This window comes from Salvelinus alpinus, chromosome 7 (genome assembly GCF_045679555.1).
Source record: "Salvelinus alpinus chromosome 7, SLU_Salpinus.1, whole genome shotgun sequence".
NCBI classification, from domain to species: Eukaryota; Metazoa; Chordata; class Actinopteri; order Salmoniformes; family Salmonidae; genus Salvelinus; species Salvelinus alpinus.
The window spans coordinates 88,875,393-88,903,193 of NC_092092.1; the positions used below are offsets into that span (position 1 = coordinate 88,875,393).

General features: G+C 44.5%; 1 protein-coding gene across 4 annotated transcripts; it reads right to left on the reverse strand.

Annotated features, from left to right (window-relative positions):
* Positions 1 to 217: 217 nt before the first annotated feature.
* Positions 218 to 23,608, reverse strand: trim105 (tripartite motif containing 105). 4 transcript variants are annotated; one of them, XR_011676290.1, is made up of 10 exons: positions 23,057 to 23,297; positions 20,772 to 21,142; positions 17,018 to 17,113; positions 14,588 to 14,821; positions 13,817 to 13,830; positions 13,339 to 13,454; positions 3,753 to 3,934; positions 2,466 to 2,627; positions 1,414 to 1,983; positions 218 to 1,383 (listed from the first exon to the last, which is right to left on the reverse strand). XR_011676290.1 is itself a non-coding variant. In XM_071412056.1 (10 exons), exons 3-10 carry the CDS (start codon positions 21,054 to 21,056, stop codon positions 1,768 to 1,770), a joined length of 1,305 nt encoding a protein of 434 aa, XP_071268157.1. In that variant the 5' UTR covers positions 21,057 to 21,142; positions 23,057 to 23,131; positions 23,375 to 23,607; the 3' UTR covers positions 218 to 1,767. The 4 variants fall into 4 exon arrangements, 3 of the variants coding, with proteins under 3 accessions (XP_071268157.1, XP_071268158.1, XP_071268156.1); XM_071412056.1 differs by adding an exon at positions 23,375 to 23,607 and having other exon boundaries at positions 218 to 1,983; positions 23,057 to 23,131; XM_071412057.1 differs by lacking the exon at positions 23,057 to 23,297 and adding an exon at positions 23,375 to 23,608 and having other exon boundaries at positions 218 to 1,983.
* Between the last annotated feature and the right edge of the window lie 4,193 nt (positions 23,609 to 27,801).

Below are 27,801 nucleotides of genomic sequence, written 5' to 3' on the forward strand. Positions count from 1 at the left end.
ATCACTACTCCACTATTTTCGGGCGAGCTGCATACGACAAAAAAGTTGACATTGTGAAGAATCTTTTTTTTAACAGTCAATCGCTGTTCATCATTTGTCAGATGACTCCTATTTAAAAACCATTGGCTCAATCTGTAATTTTCAGACACAAAATCTGTGTTGCAGTACTCAGAAGGTTGAAAGCTGAAGACCAAAGACATAAGACAAGATAAAGGTGTTTGATTTGGTTCATTGTTTATTGTCAATGACACCCCCCCCCCCTCAAAACAAATTGCCTTTCTGATTACAATAAAATCAGTCCATTTAATCCGATGAGTACAGATTGATTGAGATATGTAAATGTCGAGTATTCATATTTCAAGATTAGGAAAAAATATATATAGAATGATCGCAAAGAAGTCAAAACAAAAAGTACTGTGATGAAATAAACTTTTTTTTTTCTTTTAAAGCTATATTGAACCGATTAAAAATAGAGATTACATAAAAAGGTGAGAAGGCATAACATAAGTCCCCGATGAGAAAGCAGGGTGATTTAAAGACGCAGTGTAATTATGGCACATATCAATATCTACAGTGACTCTTAACAAAGGAGGAAACATCCACTAAAAAAATGGACAACGGGCCCCATTTTGTCAAAAGAGCAACTTAAAAAAGATCAACTATGCAGAAATCGCTCTGCCATTTCCTGGTTTCTAAAACTCTAGTAGTTTGCCTAATTTCAGTTTCTGTGACAAAACAAGGGAGTATAGTGTAGAGAATCATTGTACCATCTAAACCGCTGTGAAATATACCTCCCATCACCAAACATATTGTTGTTTCAGCTTGTTGAAACTGGTGTACAAAAACCGAAAGCAAAAACCGCAAAAAAACAAACACAAATTTAAGCATAGAAATAACACACATCTACCACTTTTTAGACTTGTTTAAGTAGAATGAAATATCTATAACTCACATTTCTGTGTGAATTTGGCCACCCCCCAAAAAAAGTACATATACCCACTAAAGCAGAATTTATTACAATATATTTCTACTGCACCTTTATAAATGAGACCACGTTATGAGTCCCATGATGCATCATGCTGATAAAGAGGGTCCTGGTGATGAGACATTTACTATAGCAACTGTTCCATTGCAAAACCCTTTGGAAGTAAACGCCTCACAGAGGAATGAAAGGAAGTGATATGGAGCGTTTTGGTGATTTAAGACTTGGGAAGCTCAGACAGTAGACACTTTGGGAAAAACAATTACATCAACTGGCAAATCAAAGAGTCAAGGATCAGAGAAACCCATCTCAAAGACACCAGTCAGGACCAAGGGGAGCGTGTCGGAGCATTATGGGATATGGTTTCCTACTGTAGTCATTGATACACCAGTCTGATACACCTGTTATTCACACACCTGTTATTCAGACACCTGTTATTCAGACACCTGTTATTCAGACACCTGTCCTAACAGGTCAACAGGAGGATAGTGCAGCAGCTGTATGGGCTGTGGCTTCTGGTTCGTATCATTAAAACACCTGTCCTAACAGGTCAGGTCAATAGGAGGATAGTGCAGCAGCTGTATGGGCTGTGGCTTCTGGTTAGTAGCATTGACACACCTGTCCTAACAGGTCAGGTCAACAGGAGGATAGTGCAGCAGCTGTATGGGCTGTGGTTTCTGGTTCGTATCATTGACACACCTGTCCTAACAGGTCAGGTCAACAGGAGGATAGTGCAGCAGCTGTATGGGCTGTGGTTTCTGGTTCGTATCATTAAAACACCTGTCCTAACAGGTCAGGTCAACAGGAGGATAGTGCAGCAGCTGTATGGGCTGTGGTTTCTGGTTCGTATCATTGACACAGGGGCTAAAGAACGGCAGAACTCTGCCTCTGGGGCCGTTACTAAAAGAGTACAGGAGACTCATGTCATCAGCGTTATAGAAGGACACCTTCCTCTCATCACAGTCCAGGAACACCCCTATCCTCTGGGGAGACCACCCGACCTGCAGGACACAACATGGAGGGGAGAGAGAAACAAGGTGTTATCAGGTGAAGCAGTACTGGATCAATGTGTTTTAAAGAGTCACTTCAGGTCCAATACTCTACGGGTCTCACATACACTCTTAGGAAGAAAAAAAGAGTTCCAAAAACAGTTCTTGGCTGCCCCCACGGGAGAACCCTTTGAAGAATCCATGTAGAACCCCTTTGAAGAATCCATGTAGAACCCCTTTGAAGAATCCATGTAGAACCCCTTTGAAGAATCCATGTAGAACCCCTTTGGATTCCATGTAGAACCCCTTTGGATTCCATGTAGAACCCCTTTGGATTCCATGTAGAACCCCTTTGGATTCCATGTAGAACCCCTTACGGAAGGGGTTCTAAATGGAACCCAAAACGGTTCTCCAGTGGGGACAGCCAAAGAAGAGTCCACACTTGAGTTTCACTAAACCCTGAAGTGTCACTAGTGTAGTGCAGAGGATCCCACCTGAAGCCGTGTCCAGGGCTGTGTGCCTGCAGAGTACTGGTCTCCCTCTCTCAGTCGTAGGGTCCAGTAACCGCTCTCAGGACTCAGCTTGACCCGGGCCTGCCGGTCAACCCTCTCCGAGGCCACACCCAGGTCCCACTTGGCCTTGCTGCCCACTCCTACCTAGAGGGAGGGATAGATATTAGTAAATAAATACCACAATACAATATCCTGTTCTAGAATAAACAGAGACTAGTGTCCTGTCCAGGGGGTGTCCTGTACATCAAGCCGTCTAATCAAATTTAGTCACAAGCGCCGAACAGTGAAATGCTTTACTTACAAGCCCTTAAATCAACAATTGTGTTGAAAAAAATTATAATTACAGCTACGAATAAAAAAATGAAACTAACAAGTAATTAAAGAGCAGCAGTAAAATAACAATAGTGAGATTATATACAGGGGGGTATCCGGTACAGAGTCAAATATGTACATGTAGGTAGAGTTATTAAAGTGACTATGCATAGATAACAACAGAGAGTAGCAGCGGTGTAAAGGGGGGGTAGGGGGGGGGGGGGCAATGCAAATAGTCTGGGTAGCCATTTGATTAGATGTTCAGGAGTCTTATGACTTGGGGGTAGAAGCTGTTTAGAAGCCTCTTGGTCCTCCGGTACCGCTTGCCGTGCGGTAGCAGAGCCTGACAAATTTTAGGGCAGAAACAGAAGATAGACCAGTGTCCTGAACATCAAGCTATCCCACTACAGAAACAGGAGACAGCCTTGTCTTGAGACGTAATGTAATTCTAATACTTTAAAATGTATAGTTGTGTCACACCACACACAATGCCAGATGTCTCAAGTCCACCAGAGGTGATGGCAGAGAATGTTATGTTCATGCCGAGGAGGATTTCTGTCTGTAATAAAGCCCTTTTGTTGGGAAAAAAGTCATTCTGATTTGTATTTATAATGGATCCTTATAGTTCTAGCCAAGGCAGCAGCTTCTTTTCCTGGGGTTGGCCGAGCCGGACGGCTCCCCAGTGGCCGGCCGGCTCCCCAGTGGCAGGGCCTATGCCCTTACAGGCCCAGCCATAGCTGCACCCCTGACCAGTCGTGAACTCAATAGATTAGGGCTTCATGAATTTATTTAAATTCCCTGAGTTTATTATGAACTCAGTAAAATCTTTTAAAAATTGTTATACATAAGTATTATATACACACACAATGCATTCAGAAAGTTGAATCCATTTTAGAATAAGGCTGTAACGTAACAAAATGTGGAAAAAGGGGTCTGAATACTTTCATACCACCCTACCTCCCAGTAGTGGCGTCCATCTTGGAAGCCCTGAGCCCCCAGCACGTTGACAGACTGTAGGAACCTCTTAGGGTTGGGCTGGTAGGGGGTCATGCTATCACAGTCTACTGCGATGGTTCTGTCTCTGGATACATAGACGCTGGGGTGGGCCGTGTCCACATCGAACGTTACCGGGGCCGGACCTGAGAGGAGAAGGGTTACATGAAGGTTCAATGCTTTTCAATTTTAAAATCACCTTTATGTTTACAGGGATGTCAACATTGAGGCCCAGGTCTCTTTTTCCAGTGAGCCCTGAAGAGAACTACACAGAAAAATAAAGACTTTATGCTTTAAACAACCCAGGACAGAGAATCTTTAAAACCTCTTTGGGTAGTAGGTAGGTAGGGGGGCAGTATTTTGACATCCGGATGGAAAGCGTGCCCAAAATAAACTGCCTGTTACTCAGGCCCAGAAGCTAAGATATGCATATTATTGGTAGATTTGGATAGAAAACTCAAAAGTTTCTAAAATTGTTAAAATAATGTCTGAGTATAACAGAACTGATATGGCAGGCGAAACCCCGAGGACAAACCACCACCCCCCCAAAAAATAATAATTCAGCCTACCACTGTTTCCAATGGCTGTCATGTTTATTACGAGGCGAAAAGCTCCCAGATTGCAGTTCCTAGGGCTTCCACTAGATGTCAACAGTCTTTAGAAATAGTTTCATGCTTGATTTTGGAAAAATTTGCTAGAATTAGCTAGTTATTCTAAGTGGCACCCATTTTGGCTGTAGTGTTTCCATGCCCTTGGATGAGAGCGCGTTCTTTGTTTATCTCCGGTGAAGACAATAACGATTCTCAGTCTTAAATGTTATAGTTTATTTGCGTATTAGGGTACCTAAGGTATGATTATAAACGTTGTTTGACTTGTTTGGATAAGTTTATTAGTAACGTTTGGGATTCATTTTGTATGCATTTTGAAGGAGGGAAACCGGTGGATTATTGAATTAAAGAAGGACTTTATTGAACAAAAAGGACCATTTGGAGTGCCAACAGAAGAAGGTCATCAAAGGTAAGGCATTTATTATATCGCTATTTCTGACTTGCGTGGCGCACCTGCCTGGTTGAAATATGTTTTTCATGCTTTTGTATGCGGGGCGCTGTCCGCAGATAACCGCATGGTGCTTTCGCCGTAAAGCCTTTTGAAATCTGACACAGCGGCTGGATTAACAAGAAGTTAAGCTTTATTTTAATGTATAACACTTGTATTTTCATGAATGTTAAAATATTTCTGTAATTTGAATTTAGCGCACTGCAATTTCACCGGGTGTTGTCGAGGTGTCCCGCTAGCGGTACGCCTAGCCATAACAGGCATCCAATTTGTAAGTCGCTCTGGATAAGAGCGTCTGCTAAATGACTTAAATGTAAATGTAGACGTGTCAATAGAAGACATGTAAACCCTCTTCCCCCAGGCCCACTAGACGTGTCAATAGAAGACATGTAAACCCTCTTCCCCCAGGCCCACTAGACGTGTCAATAGAAGACATGTAAACCCTCTTCCCCCAGGCCCACTAGACGTGTCAATAGAAGACATGTAAACCCTCTTCCCCCAGGCCCACTAGACGTGTCAATAGAAGACATGTAAACCCTCTTCCCCCAGGCCCACTAGACGTGTCAATAGAAGACATGTAAACCCTCTTCCCCCAGGCCCACTAGACGTGTCAATAGAAGACATGTAAACCCTCTACCCCCAGGCCCACTAGACGTGTCAATAGAAGACATGTAAACCCTCTTCCCCCAGGCCCACTAGACGTGTCAATAGAAGACATGTAAACCCTCTTCCCCCAGGCCCACTAGACGTGTCAATAGAAGACATTTAAACCCTCTTCCCCCAGGCCCACTAGACGTGTCAATAGAAGACATTTAAACCCTCTTCCCCCAGGCCCACTAGACGTGTCAATAGAAGACATTTAAACCCTCTTCCCCCAGGCCCACTAGACGTGTCAATAGAAGACATGTAAACCCTCTTCCCCCAGGCCCACTAGACGTGTCAATAGAAGACATGTAAACCCTCTTCCCCCAGGCCCACTAGACGTGTCAATAGAAGACATGTAAACCCTCTTCCCCCAGGCCCACTAGACGTGTCAATAGAAGACATGTAAACCCTCTTCCCCCAGGCCCACTAGACGTGTCAATAGAAGACATGTAAACCCTCTTCCCCCAGGCCCACTAGACGTGTCAATAGAAGACATGTAAACCCTCTTCCCCCAGGCCCACTAGACGTGTCAATAGAAGACATGTAAACCCTCTTCCCCCAGGCCCACTAGACGTGTCAATAGAAGACATGTAAACCCTCTTCCCCCAGGCCCACTAGACGTGTCAATAGAAGACATGTAAACCCTCTTCCCCCAGGCCCACTAGACGTGTCAATAGAAGACATGTAAACCCTCTTCCCCCAGGCCCACTAGACGTGTCAATAGAAGACATGTAAACCCTCTTCCCCCAGGCCCACTAGACGTGTCAATAGAAGACATGTAAACCCTCTTCCCCCAGGCCCACTAGACGTGTCAATAGAAGACATGTAAACCCTCTTCCCCCAGGCCCACTAGACGTGTCAATAGAAGACATGTAAACCCTCTTCCCCCAGGCCCACTAGACGTGTCAATAGAAGACATGTAAACCCTCTTCCCCCAGGCCCACTAGACGTGTCAATAGAAGACATGTAAACCCTCTTCCCCCAGGCCCACTAGACGTGTCAATAGAAGACATGTAAACCCTCTTCCCCCAGGCCCACTAGACGTGTCAATAGAAGACATGTAAACCCTCTTCCCCCAGGCCCACTAGACGTGTCAATAGAAGACATGTAAACCCTCTTCCCCCAGGCCCACTAGACGTGTCAATAGAAGACATGTAAACCCTCTTCCCCCAGGCCCACTAGACGTGTCAATAGAAGACATGTAAACCCTCTTCCCCCAGGCCCACTAGACGTGTCAATAGAAGACATTTAAACCCTCTTCCCCCAGGCCCACTAGACGTGTCAATAGAAGACATTTAAACCCTCTTCCCCCAGGCCCACTAGACGTGTCAATAGAAGACATGTAAACCCTCTTCCCCCAGGCCCACTAGACGTGTCAATAGAAGACATGTAAACCCTCTTCCCCCAGGCCCACTAGACGTGTCAATAGAAGACATGTAAACCCTCTTCCCCCAGGCCCACTAGACGTGTCAATAGAAGACATGTAAACCCTCTTCCCCCAGGCCCACTAGACGTGTCAATAGAAGACATGTAAACCCTCTTCCCCCAGGCCCACTAGACGTGTCAATAGAAGACATGTAAACCCTCTTCCCCCAGGCCCACTAGACGTGTCAATAGAAGACATGTAAACCCTCTTCCCCCAGGCCCACTAGACGTGTCAATAGAAGACATGTAAACCCTCTTCCCCCAGGCCCACTAGACGTGTCAATAGAAGACATGTAAACCCTCTTCCCCCAGGCCCACTAGACGTGTCAATAGAAGACATGTAAACCCTCTTCCCCCAGGCCCACTAGACGTGTCAATAGAAGACATGTAAACCCTCTTCCCCCAGGCCCACTAGACGTGTCAATAGAAGACATGTAAACCCTCTTCCCCCAGGCCCACTAGACGTGTCAATAGAAGACATGTAAACCCTCTTCCCCCAGGCCCACTAGACGTGTCAATAGAAGACATTTAAACCCTCTTCCCCCAGGCCCACTAGACGTGTCAATAGAAGACATGTAAACCCTCTTCCCCCAGGCCCACTAGACGTGTCAATAGAAGACATGTAAACCCTCTTCCCCCAGGCCCACTAGACGTGTCAATAGAAGACATGTAAACCCTCTTCCCCCAGGCCCACTAGACGTGTCAATAGAAGACATGTAAACCCTCTTCCCCCAGGCCCACTAGACGTGTCAATAGAAGACATGTAAACCCTCTTCCCCCAGGCCCACTAGACGTGTCAATAGAAGACATGTAAACCCTCTTCCCCCAGGCCCACTAGACGTGTCAATAGAAGACATGTAAACCCTCTTCCCCCAGGCCCACTAGACGTGTCAATAGAAGACATGTAAACCCTCTTCCCCCAGGCCCACTAGACGTGTCAATAGAAGACATGTAAACCCTCTTCCCCCAGGCCCACTAGACGTGTCAATAGAAGACATTTAAACCCTCTTCCCCCAGGCCCACTAGACGTGTCAATAGAAGACATGTAAACCCTCTTCCCCCAGGCCCACTAGACGTGTCAATAGAAGACATGTAAACCCTCTTCCCCCAGGCCCACTAGACGTGTCAATAGAAGACATTTAAACCCTCTTCCCCCAGGCCCACTAGACGTGTCAATAGAAGACATTTAAACCCTCTTCCCCCAGGCCCACTAGACGTGTCAATAGAAGACATTTAAACCCTCTTCCCCCAGGCCCACTAGACGTGTCAATAGAAGACATTTAAACCCTCTTCCCCCAGGCCCACTAGACGTGTCAATAGAAGACATTTAAACCCTCTTCCCCCAGGCCCACTAGACGTGTCAATAGAAGACATTTAAACCCTCTTCCCCCAGGCCCACTAGACGTGTCAATAGAAGACATGTAAACCCTCTTCCCCCAGGCCCACTAGACGTGTCAATAGAAGACATTTAAACCCTCTTCCCCCAGGCCCACTAGACGTGTCAATAGAAGACATTTAAACCCTCTTCCCCCAGGCCCACTAGACGTGTCAATAGAAGACATTTAAACCCTCTTCCCCCAGGCCCACTAGACGTGTCAATAGAAGACATTTAAACCCTCTTCCCCCAGGCCCACTAGACATAGTCTACTTCTATTAACATGTTGTCTATCTACACACATAATGACAAAGTTACATTTTTGTTTTTGCAACTTATAAACAATAAACACCTTATTTACATAAGTATTCAGACCCTTTGCTATGAGTCCACCTGTGGTAAATTCACTTGGAGATGATTTCGAAAGGTTCACTGTCTACAACACAGTTTTGACTCGGTCAAAATACTACAAACAGCTATAAAAATAACCATATTCATTTTAGGGAAAATAACAACCCAAATGTTCATCTCCCAGGACAAATTAGCAAGCTTGCTAAATGTCCATTTTAATGTGTGACAAATTAATATAGTTGTTTCACAGTTTTGATCGTGTCTGGTGTGGATGGACAAAATCAACATGCGCATGATGGCAGAAGCATGGCCTGCGTAGTCAGCATATAAGTCATACCATATATCCGACACGATCTCGTGACTGTCTTGTCCTTCATGTTCCTGTTTTTAGTTTCTCAAATCACATTTTGTTGATCACATATACAAATGATTAGCAGATGTTGGTGCGGGTGTAGCGAAATGCTTGTGCTTCTAGCTCCGACAGTGCAGTAATATATATAATAAATTACACAACATTTACCCAATACACACATGGTGCATAAAACAAAAATAAAAATACTGCAAAGTTTAAGAGCTAGTCGCGATGCTACCATCTCCATCTGCGCCCTCTTGATCCTACGGTTAAATGTTTTCTATACATCTAGTAGGCCTGGGGGAAGAGGTTAAATGTTTTCTATACATCTAGTAGGCCTGGGGGAAGAGGTTAAATGTTTTCTATACATCTAGTAGGCCTGGGGGAAGAGGTTAAATGTTTTCTATACATCTAGTAGGCCTGGGGGAAGAGGTTAAATGTTTTCTATACATCTAGTAGGCCTGGGGGAAGAGGTTAAATGTTTTCTATACATCTAGTAGGCCTGGGGGAAGAGGTTAAATGTTTTCTATACATCTAGTAGGCCTGGGGGAAGAGGTTAAATGTTTTCTATACATCTAGTAGGCCTGGGGGAAGAGGTTAAATGTTTTCTATACATCTAGTAGGCCTGGGGGAAGAGGTTAAATGTTTTCTATACATCTAGTAGGCCTGGGGGAAGAGGTTAAATGTTTTCTATACATCTAGTAGGCCTGGGGGAAGAGGTTAAATGTTTTCTATACATCTAGTAGGCCTGGGGGAAGAGGTTAAATGTTTTCTATACATCTAGTAGGCCTGGGGGAAGAGGTTAAATGTTTTCTATACATCTAGTAGGCCTGGGGGAAGAGGTTAAATGTTTTCTATACATCTAGTAGGCCTGGGGGAAGAGGTTAAATGTTTTCTATACATCTAGTAGGCCTGGGGGAAGAGGTTAAATGTTTTCTATACATCTAGTAGGCCTGGGGGAAGAGGTTAAATGTTTTCTATACATCTAGTAGGCCTGGGGGAAGAGGTTAAATGTTTTCTATACATCTAGTAGGCCTGGGGGAAGAGGTTAAATGTTTTCTATACATCTAGTAGGCCTGGGGGAAGAGGTTAAATGTTTTCTATACATCTAGTAGGCCTGGGGGAAGAGGTTAAATGTTTTCTATACATCTAGTAGGCCTGGGGGAAGAGGTTAAATGTTTTCTATACATCTAGTAGGCCTGGGGGAAGAGGTAAATGTTTTCTATACATCTAGTAGGCCTGGAGGAAGAGGTAAATGTTTTCTATACATCTAGTAGGCCTGGAGGAAGAGGTAAATGTTTTCTATACATCTAGTAGGCCTGGGGGAAGAGGTTAAATGTTTTCTATACATCTAGTAGGCCTGGGGGAAGAGGTTAAATGTTTTCTATACATCTAGTAGGCCTGGGGGAAGAGGTTAATGTTTTCTATACATCTAGTAGGCCTGGGGGAAGAGGTAAATGTTTTCTATACATCTAGTAGGCCTGGGGGAAGAGGTAAATGTTTTCTATACATCTAGTAGGCCTGGGGGAAGAGGTAAATGTTTTCTATACATCTAGTAGGCCTGGGGGAAGAGGTAAATGTTTTCTATACATCTAGTAGGCCTGGGGGAAGAGGTAAATGTTTTCTATACATCTAGTAGGCCTGGGGGAAGAGGTTAATGTTTTCTATACATCTAGTAGGCCTGGGGGAAGAGGTAAATGTTTTCTATACATCTAGTAGGCCTGGGGGAAGAGGTAAATGTTTTCTATACATCTAGTAGGCCTGGGGGAAGAGGTAAATGTTTTCTATACATCTAGTAGGCCTGGGGGAAGAGGTTAATGTTTTCTATACATCTAGTAGGCCTGGGGGAAGAGGTTAATGTTTTCTATACATCTAGTAGGCCTGGGGGAAGAGGTAAATGTTTTCTATACATCTAGTAGGCCTGGAGGAAGAGGTTAAATGTTTTCTATACATCTAGTAGGCCTGGGGGAAGAGGTTAAATGTTTTCTATACATCTAGTAGGCCTGGGGGAAGAGGTTAAATGTTTTCTATACATCTAGTAGGCCTGGGGGAAGAGGTTAAATGTTTTCTATACATCTAGTAGGCCTGGGGGAAGAGGTTAATGTTTTCTATACATCTAGTAGGCCTGGGGGAAGAGGTTAATGTTTTCTATACATCTAGTAGGCCTGGGGGAAGAGGTAAATGTTTTCTATACATCTAGTAGGCCTGGGGGAAGAGGTTAAATGTTTTCTATACATCTAGTAGGCCTGGGGGAAGAGGTTAATGTTTTCTATACATCTAGTAGGCCTGGGGGAAGAGGTAAATGTTTTCTATACATCTAGTAGGCCTGGGGGAAGAGGTAAATGTTTTCTATACATCTAGTAGGCCTGGGGGAAGAGGTAAATGTTTTCTATACATCTAGTAGGCCTGGGGGAAGAGGTTAAATGTTTTCTATACATCTAGTAGGCCTGGGGGAAGAGGTAAATGTTTTCTATACATCTAGTAGGCCTGGGGGAAGAGGTTAAATGTTTTCTATACATCTAGTAGGCCTGGGGGAAGAGGTTAAATGTTTTCTATACATCTAGTAGGCCTGGGGGAAGAGGTAAATGTTTTCTATACATCTAGTAGGCCTGGGGGAAGAGGTAAATGTTTTCTATACATCTAGTAGGCCTGGGGGAAGAGGTAAATGTTTTCTATACATCTAGTAGGCCTGGGGGAAGAGGTAAATGTTTTCTATACATCTAGTAGGCCTGGGGGAAAAGGTAAATGTTTTCTATACATCTAGTAGGCCTGGGGGAAGAGGTAAATGTTTTCTATACATCTAGTAGGCCTGGGGGAAGAGGTAAATGTTTTCTATACATCTAGTAGGCCTGGGGGAAGAGGTAAATGTTTTCTATACATCTAGTAGGCCTGGGGGAAGAGGTAAATGTTTTCTATACATCTAGTAGGCCTGGGGGAAGAGGTTAAATGTTTTCTATACATCTAGTAGGCCTGGGGGAAGAGGTTAAATGTTTTCTATACATCTAGTAGGCCTGGGGGAAGAGGTAAATGTTTTCTTAGGTTGAGGTAGATGAGCTACGCCCCAGTTACTACTTTCTATGATGTACTTTATTAACACGTCTGGATATTTTTGCGTGTTGTCTAACTCTACGGCTATCAGCCGAATCAGTGCCAGGAAGGGGAAAAATCTAATGCGGGTGAGTGCAATAAAGACAAGCAGACATTTTGTTTTGTGGAGGTAAGTAGTGCACCATACCGGGAACAGGGTGCCATTTGACACGCATCCTGTAACTAGGCCAGCCGTGGGGCCATTTGGCACGCATCCTGTAACTAGGCCAGCCGTGGGGCCATTGTAACTAGGCCAGCCGTGGGGCCATTTGACACGCATCCTGTAACTAGGCCAGCCGTGGGGCCATTTGACACGCATCCTGTAACTATGCCAGCCGTGGTGTCCATTTGACACGCATCCTGTAACTAGGCCAGCCGTGGGGCCATTTGGCACGAATCCTGTAACTAGGCCAGCCGTGGGGCCATTTGACACGCATCCTGTAACTAGGCCAGCCGTGGGGCCATTTGACACGCATCCTGTAACTAGGCCAGCCGTGGGGCCATCCTGTAACTAGGCCAGCCGTGGGGCCATGCATCCTGTAACTAGGCCAGCCGTGGGGCCATTTGGCACGCATCCTGTAACTAGGCCAGCCGTGGGGCCATTTGACACGCATCCTGTAACTAGGCCAGCCGTGGGGCCATCCTGTAACTAGGCCAGCCGTGGGGCCATGCATCCTGTAACTAGGCCAGCCGTGGGGCCATTTGGCACGCATCCTGTAACTAGGCCAGCCGTGGGGCCATTTGACAAGCATCCTGTAACTAGGCCAGCCGTGGGGCCATCCTGTAACTAGGCCAGCCGTGGGGCCATGCATCCTGTAACTAGGCCAGCCGTGGGGCCATGCATCCTGTAACTAGGCCAGCCGTGGGGCCATTTGACACGCATCCTGTAACTAGGCCAGCCGTGGGGCCATCCTGTAACTAGGCCAGCCGTGGGGCCATGCATCCTGTAACTAGGCCAGCCGTGGGGCCATTTGGCACGCATCCTGTAACTAGGCCAGCCGTGGGGCCATGCATCCTGTAACTAGGCCAGCCGTGGGGCCATGCATCCTGTAACTAGGCCAGCCGTGGGGCCATGCATCCTGTAACTAGGCCAGCCGTGGGGCCATGCATCCTGTAACTAGGCCAGCCGTGGGGCCATGCATCCTGTAACTAGGCCAGCCGTGGAGCCATCCTGTAACTAGGCCAGCCGTGGAGCCATCCTGTAACTAGGCCAGCCGTGGAGCCATCCTGTAACTAGGCCAGCCGTGGGGGGGTCTTACCAGGTTTGAGAGACTTGAACATCTTCCTCCACGTAATGTATTGTAGCGGTGCCATGTATCTACTGCTGAAGCCATTCAAGTCTAGCTCTGGTCCTGGTTCCACGTCTATTGGAGGCCTGGTGAAGAAAGAAAACATGCTCTCTTTACATTCTGTTAAATTGCTTTGTGAAAACTGCTGATTTAAAAAAAAGGCAACATAAAATACATGTGATTGATGGACATTTCTATTAAATGCTTCACAAATTGCACCCTATTTCCTACGTAGTGCACTACTTTTGACCGGAGCCTATTCTCTTAATTAGTGCACTAGTTTTGTATGAGCAACGGTCAAACGGAGGGCACTATAAAGCCTTTGTGCTCTTTTAGTCACAAATCTTTATTTTTATTACATTGTTTGAAAACAAACATGTTAGTTAGTGAAGAGGTTCAACACTGTTGGCCATGACATCAGAGGGGGAGGAGTCCGAGAATCACTCACCGTAGCTGTGGAAACTGCAGAGAGAGAGAGAGAAGAAGAAACCAGGGTGAGATATTAGCTACTAATTCAAGGTGTAAAAAAAAAAAAAAAAGAAGGATATATTCAGATCCAAAACCTTACTGCAGGGACTGCTGCCCTTAGACTAGTGGAAATCTGTACTGTGGTCTGATGTGTCTAAATTTGATATTTTTGGTTCCAACCACTGTGTCTTTGTGAGACGCAGAGTAGGTGAACGGATGATCTATGCATGTGTATTTCCCACCGTGAAGCATGGAGGAGGAGGTGTGGTGCTTTGCTGGTGACTTCTAAATAAATCCAGACATTCAAGTCACACTTAACCAGCATTGCTACCACAGCATTCTGCAGTGATATGCCATACCATTTGGTTTGGCCTTAGTGGGACTATCATGAATTTTTTTCAACAGGACAATGACCCAACACCTCCAGGCTGTGTAAGGGCTATTTTACCAAGAAGGAGAGTGAAGAGTGCTGCATCAGATGACCTGGCATCCACAAATCACCAAACTTACACCCAATTGAGATGGTTTGGGATTAGTCGGACCGCAGAGTGAAGGAAAAGCAGCCAAAAATTACTCGGCATATGTGGGAACTCTTTCAAAACTGTTGGAAAAGCATTCCAGGTGAAGCTGGTTGAGAGAATACCAAGAATGTGCAAAGCTGTCATCAAGGCAAAGGGTGGCTATTCCTTTTCTATTAGTCACATATACTCCTACTTGGGATTTCTATAAACCCTGAAGAACTCTTCAATACCTCTACTAGTCCAGTCTGGTAGGTGGTGGTAGCAGCCTCATGCAGGAGTCTCATACTGTGATCCAGCTGACTGACAGCCTCTCTGACGGCCGCCATGTGGCGCTGCAGCTGTTCCAGAGCCGCCTCCTGCTCCCTCCGCAGCCGTTCCAACACACACGCCTCCTCCTCCGCAAGGAAGGCCTGCATCGCCTGGAACTCCCCCTGGATACGCAGCTGCAGCTCATAGCCAATTCTCTACAGACAGAGGGGAGAGATGGGGGGGGGGGGGGGGGGACGTCAACCTGGATATGTTGACAGCATAAATCAACTGCCAAATTTAAATAAAAAACATCCTTCTGGGGAAAATAAAGTTGACTGAATGAAGATGAATCCATAGTCGTGTGAGATGAACTGACCGGAGTGCGACACGAACAACCAAACCCCCATCTTACACACCATTTATTTTATCTTTATTTAACTAGGCAAGTCAGTTAAGAACAAATTCTTATTTTCAATGACGGCCTAGGAACGGTGCCTGTTCAGGGGCAGAACGACAGATTTGTACCTTGTCAGCTCGGTGATTTGAACTTGCACCATAACGAAGGAACATAAATAACTCCCCTTCAACACACTACAGGTTTGACAGAAACTTTAGCCACCTGTCGTCCCTTGGCTGAAAAAATTAAAAATATACACTACCGCTCAATAGTTTGGAGTCACTTAGAAATGTCCTTGTTTTTAAGAGAAGCAAATTTTTTGGTCCATTAAAATACCATCAAATTGATCAGAAATACAGTGTAGACATTGTTAATGTTGTAAATGACTATTGTAGCTGGAAACGGCTGATTTTTAATGGAATATCTATATAGGCGTACAGAGGCCCATTATCAGCAACCATCACTCCTGTGTTACAATGGCACATTGTGTTAGCTAATCCAAGTTTATCATTTTAAAAGGCCAATTATTCATTAGAAACCCATTTTGCAATTGTTAGCACAGCTGAAAACTGTTGTTCTGATTAAAGAAGCAATAAAACTGGCCTTCTTTAGACTAGTTGAGTATCTGGAGCATCAGCATTTGTGGGTTCGATTACAGGCTCAAAATGGCCAGAAACAAAGATCTTTCTTCTGAAACTCGTCAGTCTATTCTTGTTCTGAGAAATGAAGGCTATTCCATGCGAGAAATTGCCAATAAACTGAAGATCTCGTACAACGCTGTGTACTACTCCCTTCACAGAACAGCGCAAACTGTCTCTAGCCAGAATAGAAAGAGGAGGTGGAGGCCCCGGTGCACAACTGAGAAAAAGGACAAGTACATTAGAGTGTCTAGATTGAGAAACAGACGCCTCACAAGTCCTCAACTGGCAGCTTCATTAAATAGTACCCACAAAACACCAGTCTCAACGTCAGTGAACAGGCGACTCCGGGATGCTGGCCTTCTAGGCAGAGTTGCAAAGAAAAAGCCATATCTCAGACTGGCCAACTTGAAAGAAAATATTAAGATGGACAAAAGAGCAGACACTGGACAGAGGAACTCTGCCTAGAAGGCCAGCATCCCGGAGTCGCCTCTTCACTGTTGACGTTGAGACTGGACAGAGGAACTCTGCCTAGAAGGCCAGCATCCCGAAGTCGCCTCTTCACTGTTGACGTTGAGACTGGACAGAGGAACTCTGCCTAGAAGGCCAGCATCCCGAAGTCGCCTCTTCACTGTTGACGTTGAGACTGGACCGAGGAACTCTACCTAGAAGGCCAGCATCCCGAAGTCGCCTCTTCACTGTTGACGTTGAGACTGGACAGAGGAACTCTGCCTAGAAGGCCAGCATCCCGAAGTCACCTCTTCACTGTTGACGTTGAGACTGGACAGAGGAACTCTGCCTAGAAGGCCAGCATCCCGAAGTCACCTCTTCACTGTTGACGTTGAGACTGGACAGAGGAACTCTGCCTAGAAGGCCAGCATCCCGAAGTCGCCTCTTCACTGTTGACGTTGAGACTGGACCGAGGAACTCTACCTAGAAGGCCAGCATCCCGAAGTCGCCTCTTCACTGTTGACGTTGAGACTGGACAGAGGAACTCTGCCTAGAAGGCCAGCATCCCGAAGTCGCCTCTTCACTGTTGACGTTGAGACTGGACAGAGGAACTCTGCCTAGAAGGCCAGCATCCCCGAGTCACCTCTTCACTGTTGACGTTGAGACTGGTGTTTTGTGGGTACTATTTAATGAAGCTGCCAGTTGAGGACTTGTGAGGCGTCTGTTTCTCAATCTAGACACTAATGTTTTTTGTTTTTTTAAATTTTAAACAACTTAAATCTATAATCTTCTTGTCCAACTATGTATTTTAACTTGTGCTGGACAAGAGGACAGGCTTAATGTTGATGGATGTCCTACTATACCTTTATAGACTCCATGTGTTCCTCGCCTCTGCATATAACACACACACACACAGTGGTCTTTACCTTGATGCTCTCCATCTTGTCCTTGTCTCGGTTTAGAACAGTGATGAAATCCTCTCGTCTCTGTCTGTGGGCCTCCAACGAATCCTTCTGTTGTTTCTGACAACAACAAAAGCATGTGGTCAAAACGTTAGGCTACTTCAAAAGAAACACGTTCATGAGGAAAGTGTTTACGGGGTTCCTGTGTCTTAAATTGGAAGAATATAGAACAAGGATGGGCAACTGATGGGGGACAGGGACCACAAAATCTCCCCGTACCCACATCCGTAACCACACATGCAGTCACAGCCAACCCTAGCCTTTTGGGGCCCCTCTCCTTGCGAGGAAAACATTTTAGCAAAATGTCCGTCTCATTCCACTCCCGGAACCACTAATCTATAGCTGCTGCATTAACATTGTTTGGTGAAGTCATTTAATGTCGAGTTAAAAAGTTTAAAAATAAATAAAAATATAATCTATTTCAAAAGGTAAAAATAAATATATAAACAGTTACTTTGGTGGGTTGGAAGGGGTCGAATCAGTTCAAAAATAATGATGGTTCTGTTCCGGACGCGACTATTGGAAAATAACATGGGTTAATTGAGTTACTGTGACTGACATAAGAGAAAACCACAGACCTACAGGGCTGCCAGTTGCCCATCCCTGATATCAGGGAACATAAAGAAAACTGACCTTTGGTTTGAGACCATGTGTTCCAAATGGCACCCTATTCCCTATATTAGTCTCTACGGCCCAGGTCAAAAGAAGTGCACTATAAAGGGTATAGGGTCATTTGGGATGAGCCCTAAAGTTAATTATTGTCAGTTAGATTACAACTGTGCTGCTTGGTGGAACAACGTGCCTTCACTACCTCAACAGCAGCCAGACAGGGAGAAACAGAGCGAGAGAGCGAGAAACGGGGGTGGTTACAGTACAAGGCTGTATATACACACATATGAAATGTCTTTATTATTTTGTAACTTCTGTGAGTGTAATGTCTACTGTTAAATGTTCATGACTTTAGTTTATCATCTACTTCAATTGCTTTGGCAATGTTAACATACATTTCCCATACCAATAAAGCCCTCTTAATTGAATTGAGAGACAGGGAGGAGGGGGGGGAAGAGAGCGAGATGAGGAAAGAGTAAGAGAGAGACACGAGAAGCCATTTTCCCCCACTTCTTTAACTCAAAGGTCACTTTCCGTTCATGTTTACATATGATGACCAAATGGTGACTTGAAGTTGCTATTCGTTAAAGGGTTCAAACAGAATCCCTGAATCATCCGCAAGGCTGTACAAGGCTGTTACTGCATACGGTACAAGGCTGTTACTGCATACGGTACAAGGCTGTTACTGCACACGGTACAAGGCTGTTACTGCACACGGTACAAGGCTGTTACTGCACACGGTACAAGGCTGTTACTGCACACGGTACAAGGCTGTTACTGCACACGGTACAAGGCTGTTACTGCACACGGTACAAGGCTGTTACTGCACACGGTACAAGGCTGTTACTGCACACGGTACAAGGCTGTTACTGCATACAGTACAAGGCTGTTACTGCACACGGTACAAGGCTGTTACTGCACACGGTACAAGGCTGTTACTGCACACGGTACAGGGCTGAACCAAATCTTTAGTGAAAGTCAAGGAAGGTTAGAAGTGAATCACTAATATAATACAAACTCAGTTATGTATTGGATAAACCAACAATGTTTCAGCATCACTGCCTTCAGGGGTCTGAAGAAGGCACAGTGATGCCGAAATGTTGTCCGTTTACCCAATAAATTACTGGGAGCTTGTGTGTGTGTGTAATATATATATGACTGTCCGACTATTTATTTTTATAGGCTACAGTTTACTAGCCATTAATCTGCACCTCTAACTACTTTTTTTTAAACTTTTTTTTAGGTGCGCCCGCCAGCCGTTGCTTTTTATTCATTGGGTAAAATAATAACACATCATACTCCATACTACAAAACAACTCACAACAGGTGAACAAAGAAAAAGACAACTCTTAAAATATATACCTCACCTCTATATTCTGGACATAACTCACCTGTATATTCTGGACATAACTAACTCACCTGTATATTCTGGACATAACTAACTCACCTGTATATTCTGGACATAACTAACTCACCTGTATATTCTGGACATAACTACCTCACCTGTATATTCTGGACATAACTACCTCACCTGTATATTCTGGACATAACTACCTCACCTGTATATTCTGGACATAACTAACTCACCTGTATATTCTGGACATAACTAACTCACCTGTATATTCTGGACATAACTAACTCACCTGTATATTCTGGACATAACTAACTCACCTGTATATTCTGGACATAACTAACTCACCTGTATATTCTGGACATAACTAACTCACCTGTATATTCTGGACATAACTACCTCACCTGTATATTCTGGACATAACTACCTCACCTGTATATTCTGGACATAACTACCTCACCTGTATATTCTGGACATAACTAACTCACCTGTATATTCTGGACATAACTAACTCACCTGTATATTCTGGACATAACTAACTCACCTGTATATTCTGGACATAACTAACTCACCTGTATATTCTGGACATAACTAACTCACCTGTATATTCTGGACATAACTAACTCACCTGTATATTCTGGACATAACTAACTCACCTGTATATTCTGGACATAACTAACCCACCTGTATATTCTGGACATAACTAACCCACCTGTATATTCTGGACATAACTAACTCACCTGTATATTCTGGACATAACTAACTCACCTGTATATTCTGGACATAACTAACTCACCTGTATATTCTGGACATAACTAACTCACCTGTATATTCTGGACATAACTAACTCACCTGTATATTCTGGACATAACTAACTCACCTGTATATTCTGGACATAACTAACTCACCTGTATATTCTGGACATAACTAACTCACCTGTATATTCTGGACATAACTAACTCACCTGTATATTCTGGACATAACTAACTCACCTGTATATTCTGGACATAACTAACTCACCTGTATATTCTGGACATAACTAACTCACCTGTATATTCTGGACATAACTAACTCACCTGTATATTCTGGACATAACTAACTCACCTGTATATTCTGGACATAACTAACTCACCTGTATATTCTGGACATAACTAACTCACCTGTATATTCTGGACATAACTAACTCACCTGTATATTCTGGACATAACTAACCCACCTGTATATTCTGGACATAACTAACTCACCTGTATATTCTGGACATAACTAACTCACCTGTATATTCTGGACATAACTCACCTGTATATTCTGGACATAACTAACTCACCTGTATATTCTGGACATAACTAACTCACCTGTATATTCTGGACATAACTAACTCACCTGTATATTCTGGACATAACTAACTCACCTGTATATTCTGGACATAACTAACCCACCTGTATATTCTGGACATAACTCACCTGTATATTCTGGACATAACTAACCCACCTGTATATTCTCTCTAACTCACCTGTATATTCTGGACATAACTAACTCACCTGTATATTCTGGACATAACTAACTCACCTGTATATTCTGGACATAACTAACCCACCTGTATATTCTGGACATAACTAACTCACCTGTATATTCTGGACATAACTACCTCACCTGTATATTCTGGACATAACTACCTCACCTGTATATTCTTGACATAACTAACTCACCTGTATATTCTGGACATAACTCACCTGTATATTCTGGACATAACTAACTCACCTGTATATTCTTGACATAACAGTCCGAGGTGGAGGCCCTAACCTTCTCCACCATGGCCGTCACCAGATAGTTGGTCTGGAAGTGTTTGGTGGTGAATTCCTTCCTACACTGGGGACAGGACACCGGTGTCTGGGTACCCCTCCAGTAGGTACTGATACAGCGCTTACAGAAGTGGTGCATACACGCCAGCATCACCGGCTCAGTAAAGAGGTCACAGCAGATGGCACAGGTCAAGTCTTCTCTGAGACTGGACTGGCTCTTACTGTTGGGAGCCGCCGCAGCCATGATGGGGACGGTCTGTTCTTTTAGAAATGAGGAACTTCAGTTCATAGACGGGCTAGAGGCAGACCACAGGGCTGGTAGCTAAGAGACTGGAGGGTGAGAGAGAGAGAGTCTGTGTCAGATAATGCTTTTTTTGTGTTTCTAACACACACACACCCTTTCAGGCTAGGAGAACTCATATCCGTACAGTAGCTGTACACCTAGCTACACTGATTCTCAGTGACGTCAACTGACAGTAGGCTAATAGTTGAGCCTTCTAGCTTTCTAAACTCATCACCATCTATAGTGGCATTTATTACAAACACAAATGCTGTTGTTTTCTGCCAGGCTAAAGTAACATCAGCCTTCAGAGAGAGCCGCAACAAGCAAGCAAATAACATTAGGTCTATTACGTAGAACACCATTAGGGTGTTCACTAAAGAAAACACGCATTTACAGCTCATTAGTAGGCTGGATAATAAGAACGAATCAAAATTCACCCATGGCTGAAAAATTGGCAAAATAACGTTGTCTAAGCCGAGCCCATAGCAAATGAACGGAATGGACCGTTCGCCTGTTTAGACTTTGGACAGACGTTTAGAGTTCAATTTCCCCTAAATGGCACCAAAACAAAATGGATCCCTTTTTATTTTACCACTACAATCTGTTCTTAAGACGAAACTGGACAAATAACTCGTGTAGAAAGTAAACACCTCGATGGTGCCAAGTGTGCTTATGTCTGCATAACGAGGATAGGGGGGGGGGTGCAACTTTAGACTATTTCTGGTCTAGCGATCGATGACAGCAGAGTACGCTGCCCAACCTTATGTAATTAGAAAGAGGAGTGGATCCTGACTAAAATGCTGTACGACTTGAAAAAAATCAACACATTGCGAGATATTTGGTGAAATACACAAGCATGCCTCTCCATAGGAAAACAACGGGGGTAGCTCAACGTTCAAAGGGCAAAGGGTATTTCGGGGCTAGCCTTTGGTGACGATGGAGTACGCTGCCCTGCCTTACATAATTAGAAAAATAAGATTATCATGTTTAAAATTGTGTCCAATTAAAACATCTAAATATACACATTGCAAGATATTTGTCGAAATAGACAGAACTATATATCCCCTATAGTAAAACAATGGGACGAGCTCAGAGTAACATGAGTCATGTTGTTCACATCTTAACGACAAGTAACGTGGACAGGTCTCATTGCCCACAGTAGCAAAGCAGGTACTGTGCCGTAGAACTATACACTGGGAATAGACGGTTCTGAAGGCGAGTTGGTGCCACGGTGCGCAATACAACTTATAGGAGTTGGCAGGGTGAAAAATGGCCTAACAAATAAAAAGGCCTGTTTTTTTCCGTGTTTACTTCAAAACTACGGCAAGCAGCTGGGACATATGGTAATATTATGAAGAGAAAACGTTAAAATGTTCATGTGCCCAGCCTATCATTTGCTAACTAGCGTGAGTAGCTACTAATCACAAGTCATTTTAGCTTTCGTAATAACACGTTAGCTGGTCTCAGTTCTCTGCACTCGAAAGTAAGCTGGATATTGACATAGTCAGCTGACAATAACGTGAACAGTTCAGCTAGCTAACGTTAGGTAGTTGGGGGTAATAGCAAAGACAGTAATGTATTCTTTGATATGAAAGTCAGTTTTTGTTACGAAAATTTAAACTTGTCAGTTTTTCAATTTTACGCGGTTGGAGAAATAACATGTTCAACTACTTTGTGATGCCTTTAGATTGAGAGAATTAACTACTAAGGAATCATTTTTGTACTTCTCTCATTGAATTCTCAAACCCCGGTTTGGTCTCTTTCGTAAGTTTCACCTGAAGTGTTCCTATCTTGCGCCTCTGGTTTAGAAACCTTGTGGTTATTGTTAGCTGGCAAGCTAGCTAGCGCACTCTAGTTAGCTACATGTTAAAAACAACAGTCACACACTAGCAAGCTACTATTTGATTATATTGTATGCAAGCTACAACTTGTGTATAAAGAGTCGAAGGAATGTGACCTACTGTCTCTGCAGCCCGAGTTGGAGAGCTTTTCAACGAGCTTTTCGCCAGATGTTAGCTGCCACACACCCGCCTCGCCTGTGAAGTCCAGTCACAGAGTCAGGGTTGCCAGGTCAACTTTCAATTTCTAGCCATTGACTACTCAAAACCCGCCCACAAGGCCTGAAAACTACTGCAAAGTGAAAGGATTTAATGCGCTCTAGAGCGCCTAAAGTCGTTTCTGTGCTTGGTCGCCGTTTTTTATTTGATGCGCGTTAATGTTTTATGGGGGAAAAAAGGGTGTAAATATGTATCTCTATTATGACAATTTACACAGCCTACCTTCAACTGGTAAAAAGTTGTCTCGATGTGCGCGCATACGGCTCTGTCTCCTCTGAGTCAGGTGACAGCTGCCTGCAGCAGTGCTCAGTCTCAACACACACTCCTCCTGCCCTTACGTATTCACTCACTAACAAACTGCCTGATAGTCAGCAACAGTGAAATATATATATTTTTAAGAAAAATAGCGTGGCGGCCGCGGTGTAATTTAGAAGTAGGCCAAAAACCCGAAGTCGTTTTCTAGGTAGCTCAATGTAACGGTAAACCGCAAAGATGGGAACCCTGAACAGAGGACAGGATGTACTGTGCACGCCCCAAAAGTACAAAGGCTTCAGTGATTGGCTTTTATTTAACTTGACTTGGCAACTCAGTTAAGATCAAATCTTATTTACAATAACGGCCTACACCAGGCAACTGTGCACCGCCCTATGGGACTCCCAATCACAGCCGGTTGTGATACAGCCTGGATTCAAACCAGGGTGTCTGTGGTCACACCTCTTAGACCGCTGTGCCACTCGCGAGCCCAGGTCCATCTGGCTCAGTCAGTAAACAGTGGGAAGCAAATTATCCCGTTGTGTCATTTCACTACTCATGGCTGGATTTTGTTATACATTTGGACCTCTGCTGTGGCTAGTTTGAAAGGAGGGTCCATTCGAGCAGTGTTTGTTTCAACATCGACATTTTTATTTATTTTATTATTTATTTCATCTTTATTTAACCAGGTAGGCCAGTTGAGAACAAGTTCTCATTTACAACTGCGGCCTGGCCAAGATAAAGCAAAGCAGTGTGACACAAACAACAGAGTTACACATGGGATAAACAAATGTACAGTCAATAACACAATAGAAAAGTCTATATACAGTGTGTGCAAATGTAGTAAGGTTAGAGAGGTAAGGCAATAAATAGGCCATAGTGGCGAAATAATGACAATTTAGCAATTAAACACTGGAATGATAGATGTGCAGAAGATGAATGTGCAAGTAGAGATACTGGGGTGCAAAGGAGCAAAAAAAGTAATATGGGGATGAGGTAGTTGGGTGGCCTATTTACAGATGGGCTATGTACAGCAGAGAACTGGAAGGAAAGGCGGCCAAAGGAGGAGTTGGCTTTGGGGGTGACCAGTGAATATACCTGCTGGAGCGCGTGCTACGGGTGGGCACTGCTATGGTGACCAGTGAGCTGAGATAAGGCGGGGCTTTACCTAGCAAAGACTTATAGATGACCTGGAGCCAGTGGGTTTGGCGACGAATATGTAGTGAGGGCCAGCCAACGAGAGCATACAGGTCGCAGTGGTGGGTAGTATATGGGGCTTTGGTTACAAAACGGATGGCACTGTGATAGACTACATCCAATTTGCTGAGTAGAGTGTTGGAGGCTATTTTGTAGATGACATCGCTGATGTCAAGGATCGGTAGGATAGTCAGTTTTACGAGGGTATGTTTGGCAGCATGAGTGAAGGATGCTTTGTTGCGAAATAGGAAGCTGAGTCTAGGTTTAATTTTGGATTGGAGATGCTTAGTCTGAGTCTGGAAGGAGAGTTTACAGTCTAACCAGACAGCTAGGTATTTGTAGTTGTCCACATATTCTAAGTCAGAACCGTCCAGAGTAGTGATGCTAGACGGGCGTGCAGGTGCAGGCAGTGATCGGTTGAAGAGCATGCATTTAGTTTTACTTGCATTTAAGAGCAGTTGGAGGCCACAGAAGGAGTGTTGTATGGCATTGAAGCTCGTCTGGAGGTTAGTTAACACAGTATCCAAAGAAGGGCCAGAAGTATACAGAATGGTGTCGTCTGCGTAGAGGTGGATCAGAGAATCACCAGCAGCAAGAGCGACATCATTGATGTATACAGAGAAAAGAGTAAGCCCGAGAATTGAACCCTGTGGCACCCCCATAGAGACTGCCAGAGGTCCGGACAACAGGCCCTCCGATTTGACACATGGAACTCTGTCTGAGAAGTAGTTGGTGAACCAGGCGAGGCAGTCATTTGAGAAACCAAGGCTGTTGAGTGTGGCGATAAGAATGCGGTGATTGACAGAGTTGGAAGCCTTGGCCAGGTCGATGAAGACGGCTGGACAGTATTGTCTTTTATCGATGGCAGTTATGATGTCATTTAGGACCTTGAGCGGGGCTGAGGTGCACCCATGACCAGCTCGGAAACCAGATTGCATAGCGGAGATGGTACGGTGAGATTTGAAATGGTCGCTGATCTGTTTGTTAACTTGGCTTTCGAAGACTTTAGAAAGGCATGGTAGGATAGATATAGGTCTGTAACAGTTTGGGTCTAGAGTGTCTCCCCCTTTGAAGATGGGGATGACCGCGGCAGCTTTCCAATCTTTAGGGATCTCAGACGATACGAAAGAGAGGTTGAAAAGGCTAGTATAGAGGTTGTAACAATTGCGGCGGATAATTTTAGGAAGAGAGGATCCAGATTGTCTAGCCCAGCTGATTTGGAAGGGTCCTGATTTCACAGCTCTTTCAGAACATCAGCTATCTGGATTTTGGTGAAGGAGAAATGGGGGAGGCTTGGGCAAGTTGCTGTGGGGGGTGCAGAGCTGTTGACCTGGGTAGGGGTAGCCAGGTGGAAAGCATGGCCAGCCATAGGAAAATGCTTATTAAATTCCATTTATCAGTGGTAACAGTGTTTCCTATCCTCAGTACAGTGGGCAGCTGGGAGGAGGTGCTCTTATTCTCCATGGACTTTACAGTGTCCCAGAACTTTTTGGAGTTTGTGCTACAGGATGCAAATTTCTGTTTGAAAAAGCTAGCCTTTGCTTTCCTAACTGCCTGTGACCTTGGTTCCTAACTTCCCTGAAAAGTTGCATATCGTGGGGGCTATTCGATGCTAATGCAATAAGCCACAAGATGTTTTTGTGCTGGTCAAGGGCAGTCAGGTCTGGAATGAACCACGGGCTATATCTGTTCCTGGTTCTACATTTTTTGAACGGGGCATGCTTATTTAAGATGGAGCGGAAAGCACTTTTAAAGAATAACCAGGCATCCTCTACTGACGGGATGAGATCAATATCCTTTCAGGATACCCGGGCCAGGTCGATTAGAAAGGCCTGCTCGCTGAAGTGTTTTAGGGAGCGTTTGACTGTGATGAGGGGTGGTTGTTTGACCGCAGACCCATTTCGGACGCAGGCAATGAGGCAGTGATCGCTGAGATCCTGGTTGAAGACAGCAGAGGTGTATTTCGAGGGCAGGTTGGTCAGGATGATATCTTTGAGGGTGCCTGTGTTTACAGATTTAGGGTTGTACCTGGTAGGTTCCATGATAATTTGTGTGAGATTGAGGTCATCTAGCTTAGATTGTAGGACGGCCGAGGTGTTAAGCATATCCCAATTTCGGTCACCTAACAGTACAAACTCTGAAGATAAATGGGGGGCAATTCATTCACATATGGTGTCCAGGGCACAGCTGGGGGCTGAGGGGGGGTCTATAACAAGCGGCAACAGTGAGAGACTTATTTTGAAAAGTAGAAGCTCGAACTGTTTGGGCACAGACCTGAATAGCATGACAGAACTCTGCAGGCTCTCTCTGCAGTAGATAGAAACTTGTGGAGATTGGAATTACATCAAGGAAGTGAAAGATGGCGGAAACTGAGGTTTTGTTTGAAACTGCTAGTGAGTCGGGTGAAGTTAATAGTACAGGAAGTGAGAATGAGTGGGTTACCGTGGTGACGAAAAGGGGATACAAGAGAAGTACAGTTGTGGTGGAATCTAGGAAACCCCTTTATACTCGTTTTTAGTCAGAGTGAAGGTGTTGGACCAATGCTACATGGGAAATCTGTTTAACGTCTCAACGAAAATATGGAATGTGTTGGAGGAAAGTGGGGAGTTGGTGAGAGTCACAAGAAGTGGTGTTATTTAGATTTTTTCTTTTGTGTGTCTGAGGAGCAGAAGAAGCGTGTTTTAAGACTCAAAAAGATATCGGAGTGGAATGTTTCCCGTGTGTGGTCGCTTATCAATGGGGTTATTTCTGGGATGGCGCGAGAAATAAAGGCAGAGGATGTTACTGAAGACGTCAATGGAGTGGTTGGTGCTCGTCGACTGACCCGTGTGGTTGCTGGAGAAAATACATTTACTTCATCCATGCTACTGTTCTTTGATGAAGAGTCTCTCCCTTCTCGTATAAAGTTCAGATTCATGAGATACCCTGTCAGAGCTTTAGTGAACAAGCCCCTTCAGTGTCATAAATGTAAAAGATTTGGTCATGTGTCAAGTGTGTGCAGAAGGGAAGAGTGTCGTTATGCCAGATGAAAGGAAATGCTGCAACTGTGGAGGTGAACATGCGCCTGAATTTCTGGAGTGCCCTGTTAGGGTTGAAGGGGAGTGAGGTGACAAGGGTAAGGAGTGTCCTGTTAGGGTTGAAGGGGAATGAGGTGGCAAGGGTAAGGAGTGCCCTGTTAGGGTTGAAGGGGAATGAGGTGG